Source organism: Cervus elaphus, chromosome 24 (assembly GCF_910594005.1).
Source record: "Cervus elaphus chromosome 24, mCerEla1.1, whole genome shotgun sequence".
In the NCBI taxonomy this organism is placed as follows: domain Eukaryota; kingdom Metazoa; phylum Chordata; class Mammalia; order Artiodactyla; family Cervidae; genus Cervus; species Cervus elaphus.
In genome coordinates, this window is record NC_057838.1 from 19,336,918 (window position 1) to 19,341,568 (window position 4,651).

Sequence of the window (4,651 nt, forward strand, 5' to 3'; positions counted from 1 at the left end):
GAAGTCCCCAGAGTTTGTGTTCTTAACTTTAAGATGATGTCATCTCCTTTCAGTAATGGCTGTTCACAGTGAAGCAAAATCAGTGATTGGAAAGATCAAAGGTGCAATCACTCAACAATTATTTCTGCAAATTTGCATAAATATACTATGTTCATGCATGTGTGTGTGCTGTGTTCAGTAACTTAGTTGTGTCTGACTCTTTGCGGCCCCGTGAACTACTATAGCCCACCAGGCTCCTCTGTCCATGGAATCTTCCAGGCAAGAATCCTAGAGTGGGTTGCCACCACCTACTCCAGGGAATCTTCCCAACCCAGGAATTGAACCTGAGTCTCCTGCATCTCCTGCTTTGGCAGGCAGGTTCTTTACCACTAGCGCCACCTGGGAAGCCCTTGTTCATGCATGTATTGAATTTTAAAACATAATGCTGTTCTAAAGTTTCCTTTTAAAGTCTTAATAATAAAAAATATGGATTTCCCATAGCCTTTAAATATCTGCATATGTTTAATTATATGACTATTCCATAATTTATTATAGATGAATATTTAGATTGTTTTCTTTAATTATGATAATTGCCACAGTAAGTATCCTCACTGTGTATCTCTGTTGATTTATGTAAGTAAATCTAGAGAATAACATCCTAGAAGTGGAATGATTGGCACAAAGATTTGTGTTTTGTATTTTAATAGACCCTGCCAAGTTAGTCTTCAAAAGGAAGGCTGCAATTTATGGTTCTGACCTCATTTTCATTTCCTGATTACTTTTATAACCACTATTTGTGATTCTTTTATAATAGAGAATTAAATAGAACCAATAAATCTGATAAAAGCACAGTGTTGTATTTATCAAGAATTTAGGGAATTCCTGGCAGTCCAGTGGTTAGGACTCTACGCTTCCACTGCTGGGACCCCGGTTCAATCCCTGGTTGGGGAACTAAGATCCCACAAGCTACATGCTGTGACCAAAAAAGAAAAAAAAAAAGAGTTTAGAAGTGTCTCCTACCGGTTTTGTTATTCATTTTTTTTTTTCAAGTCTCATTTAGTTGTTTATTTCACTCATTTGTATTAAGTATACCTTTCTTTAATATCTTAATAACTTTATCAAGAAACAAGTCAAACCTGTGAAAATACCTGTTAGCAGTCAACATATTTTTATATATTTCTGTACTATGATGCAAAGATATTTTAAACACTCATTGGTTCATCAAAGGCCTAATTCTCACATAAGCAGCAGTTTTAAAATTCAGAGATTATTTAATAAACTGATTAAGACAACCAAAAGACAAAATTAGTCTCCTTCAGGAGTGGTCCATATGTTGATCACCTAGAATCCTGATTGGCCAAAACTTAACACCCCTGATTCTGTGAATATGTTACCTTTCTTTAATGTTAGAAATAAGTCCATCACTTTTGAAAAATACTTTGTCAGATACCCACTACTGTCTATGCATTATTATCTTCTGGCATTACAGTTGATACTTTCAACCATAATTACAAAGGTGGCCAGGGTTCCTGTAAATACCAGCTTTTTATGTGGGCAAAAGCAGTTAATAATAAAAATCAGTATATTTATTTGAAGCCAAATGTGCTTCTACTTGATCCAGATCCCCCCAATTTTTGAAGTTTTGATGTGTTGATTTTGGTCTACCCTTCATATAAAATGTATCTACAGACACTTGCAGAGTTAACACTGAAACTATAAACTGATGACACTTCAAGGCAAAGCAGAGAACTATCTATTGCTTCAGTGTTTTCTTCACTGAACTCTGACTTTCACTGCCCCGTCACACCATCTGGCTGAACACTGTCATTTCATAGTTTGTAACTGTAAAGATACCTACTTATATGAGTTTAAAAATTGATCTGCACAAAAGAAATAAAAAAACTTTATATACAACAAATTCGTTTTTAAAAATACAAAAATAACATCTGTCACTCTTGTCATGCTGACAATTTGACATATATATACATGCAGGAGAAAAGTTCCAATTTAGTCATCTGGGCAGCTGAAGCTCATATATTTTTAACATGATGAACACACCGCCACTGGTTTTAACACTGACAGATGTGTATTCAAAATATTTCATCTACTAAATACTGCAACAGTCTCTGCATGTATAAATGCCAATTACCATAGTTTCTGTTCTACTTGATTAAAAGTATGACTTAAGCTAATGGTACGCACGTACACTAAAAACTACAACAGTTCAAGAATCTAGTCTTATATAAAGAAATCCAAAATGTGCAAAATACAACTATAAAAGCAAGGGACAATTACTGTAGCCATGCAAAAATTTAAACTAAAAACTGCATAAAAATGCAATTTAAAATGGCAAACGCAAATTCACCTAACACTCAAGATAAAAAGGTCAGCAGGAAGTTCTACCAACAATGCTTGCAAAGATTTAGAAAAGGAAATACATTCTCTTTGCTGGTATAATGGTATATAAGTCAGATCTTTAGCTCCATGGGCACAGGTCATCTGTCTCTGTCCTCTTTCTCAGGAAATCAGCTCTTTAACAGTTGTTTTTATGAACTCTTTTCTTTCAGTTAAGTCATAAGCAGGGTAATTTTCATATACCTCTTTGCAAATCTGCTTCATTGTGACTTCCTCCAAGTTAGCGCTGGCCAATAATTTCTTTACAGTTTCCTTTAACTCTTCATCTGTAGGAGGTTTCTTCAATTTTTTAATTAAAGGTTCATCATCCGAACTATCCTCAGATTCACTTTCTTTTTTGGAACTATTTTGATTCTTCTTGGTGGTACTGCTATCTACCTTCTTAACATTAGCACTTTTTGCAGATTTTTTACTTTTAGGAGTGGCTTTCTGTTTGGGCTTTTCTCTTTTGGATGTCTTTTTTGGTGGCTCCTCTTCACTCTCTTTATCTTCATCCTCTGAGGACTCTTCTTTGTTTTTCTTTTCCTCTTCATCACTGCTAGATTCATCTGACAGGATTTCAGGACATTTGGTTCGCTTAGCTTTCCTGGCCATCCCAGAACTGTTCCGTTCCTTTTTGTTCCCTTTGCTAGAACTTTTCTTAGATTTTGGCAACGGTTTGCCAGAAGGCTTTGGATGCATTAAAAAATTCAAGATCCTTTTCACCAGTTCACTATTTACACCCGATCTCTCCAAGTCAAGAACCTCGCAGATGTTCTTTAACATGGCATTTCTAAATTTTTTCAACATTTCTTCCTTCTTTTTATATTGGATACTTCCTTTTTCAAATGGAAAGCCACTGAACTGACCCACATTCTTCTTTAATGAGGACACTGTTCCTGGTCTGTTGTAAAGCAGTTTATGGAGATTTCTAAGTTCATCTGTTTTCTTCTTACTCAAAAAGAAATGTATCCTTTCAATTTCACAAAGTTTCTGCCCTTTTCCTTGTGCGATTGTAAACGGCTCTCTTTGTAAGGAAGAGACTTGCATCGTCAACCTCTCTACTTTCTTCTTCTCCCTCTTGCCTTCCACAATGAGGCTCTTTTCTTTCTCTTCTTCCTCCTCCTCCTCCTCGTCGTCCTCGTCCTCCTCTTCACTTTCCTCTCTCGGGCCGGGCATGTCGGGCTCTTTTTCGGACGCGGGCTGGGCGGGGGCTGCCTCTCCCTCCGCAGCTGTGCCCGAGGAGGACACGCTGTGGACCGTGGGTCCCGGCGGCCGCGGGCCTGGCGCGCGAGGGCGCGAAGAGGCTCCCGGAGGCGGCGACGGGCGCCGAGGAGGACGCGCACGGGCCGCTCGCTGGCGTGACGCTCGCGCCGCGCTCTCAGCTGCCCAGAATCGGTTCTGTTATTCAAAACTACAATTTTGTTAAAAGAACTGTTTACTAGCAGTTGTAATAGTCAGTGGTGCTGAAAGTTTATATAAGCACGCAAAATATGTCTTGTGAGTGGCCTGTTTATGAGGATTATTGAAACAAGAAACATTAATGACAAAAATTTTAAACATCACAAATTCACTGTTGAAACAACCCCCCAGAAGACTCTTGTAAAAAGCAAGTTGAAATGGGTTTACCACGCTTGTCAGGAAATTCCCGGTTCCAGTGAACAATGACCCTCCTGTCCACCAGGGGTCACTCTTTGGAAATGAGTTTGCCCCAGGCAGTTGGCAGCCTATAAAAAAAAAAATAGCATTATTGTTCCAGTGGCTCTTTGGTCAGGTGTTGAGAAGGTCACGCTTTTCTTACGAGCTGAGCTGAGTTTATGCTGCACAACTGTCCCGTTTCTAGGTTTCATTCTGATGTTGTAACTCAAAACAGACCGTAAGTTGGCGTGTTTTCCTTTTGACTCTGTCCTGTATCCGCTTAAACACCTGACTGGATTTTGTTGCTTCTGGATTTCTTTTCCTTCCCCGACATTGGGCTCCCACTTAGTCCGTCTTCATTAAATGTCTGATTTCTTCTCCATCTCATTCTGACATTGATATTCCAGCAAAAGCAAAAATACCTGCCTTTTGTTCTCAGGAAAGACTCTAGGAACATATTTGCGGAAATACTTCTGGAGGATGGACATTCCGTGCTTTAGAGAAGTTTCAACAAGGAGGGTGGTACATAGCAGAAGGAAAAAAAAAAAAAAAAAAACCTCTTTGCATTCTAATCTTCCCCGTGGTTTGCTGGTTCATTATCTTTGGAGATTGTGTGATTTCCATTTAGAAGCTGTTTTAT

The 4,651-nt window shown here is 38.6% G+C and overlaps 1 protein-coding gene across 1 annotated transcript; it reads right to left on the reverse strand.

Annotated features, from left to right (window-relative positions):
- Positions 1–1,014: 1,014 nt before the first annotated feature.
- Positions 1,015–3,770, reverse strand: LOC122682725 (protein DEK-like). Its single transcript, XM_043885778.1, has one exon. It carries the CDS (start codon positions 3,550–3,552, stop codon positions 2,497–2,499), a length of 1,056 nt encoding a protein of 351 aa, XP_043741713.1. The 5' UTR covers positions 3,553–3,770; the 3' UTR covers positions 1,015–2,496.
- Positions 3,771–4,651: the final 881 nt, after the last annotated feature.

Bases quoted from the DNA above. Each gene is read 5' to 3' on its own strand.
- LOC122682725 (XM_043885778.1), bottom strand. From the start codon at position 3,552: ATGCCCGGCCCGAGAGAGGAAAGTGAAGAGGAGGACGAGGACGACGAG.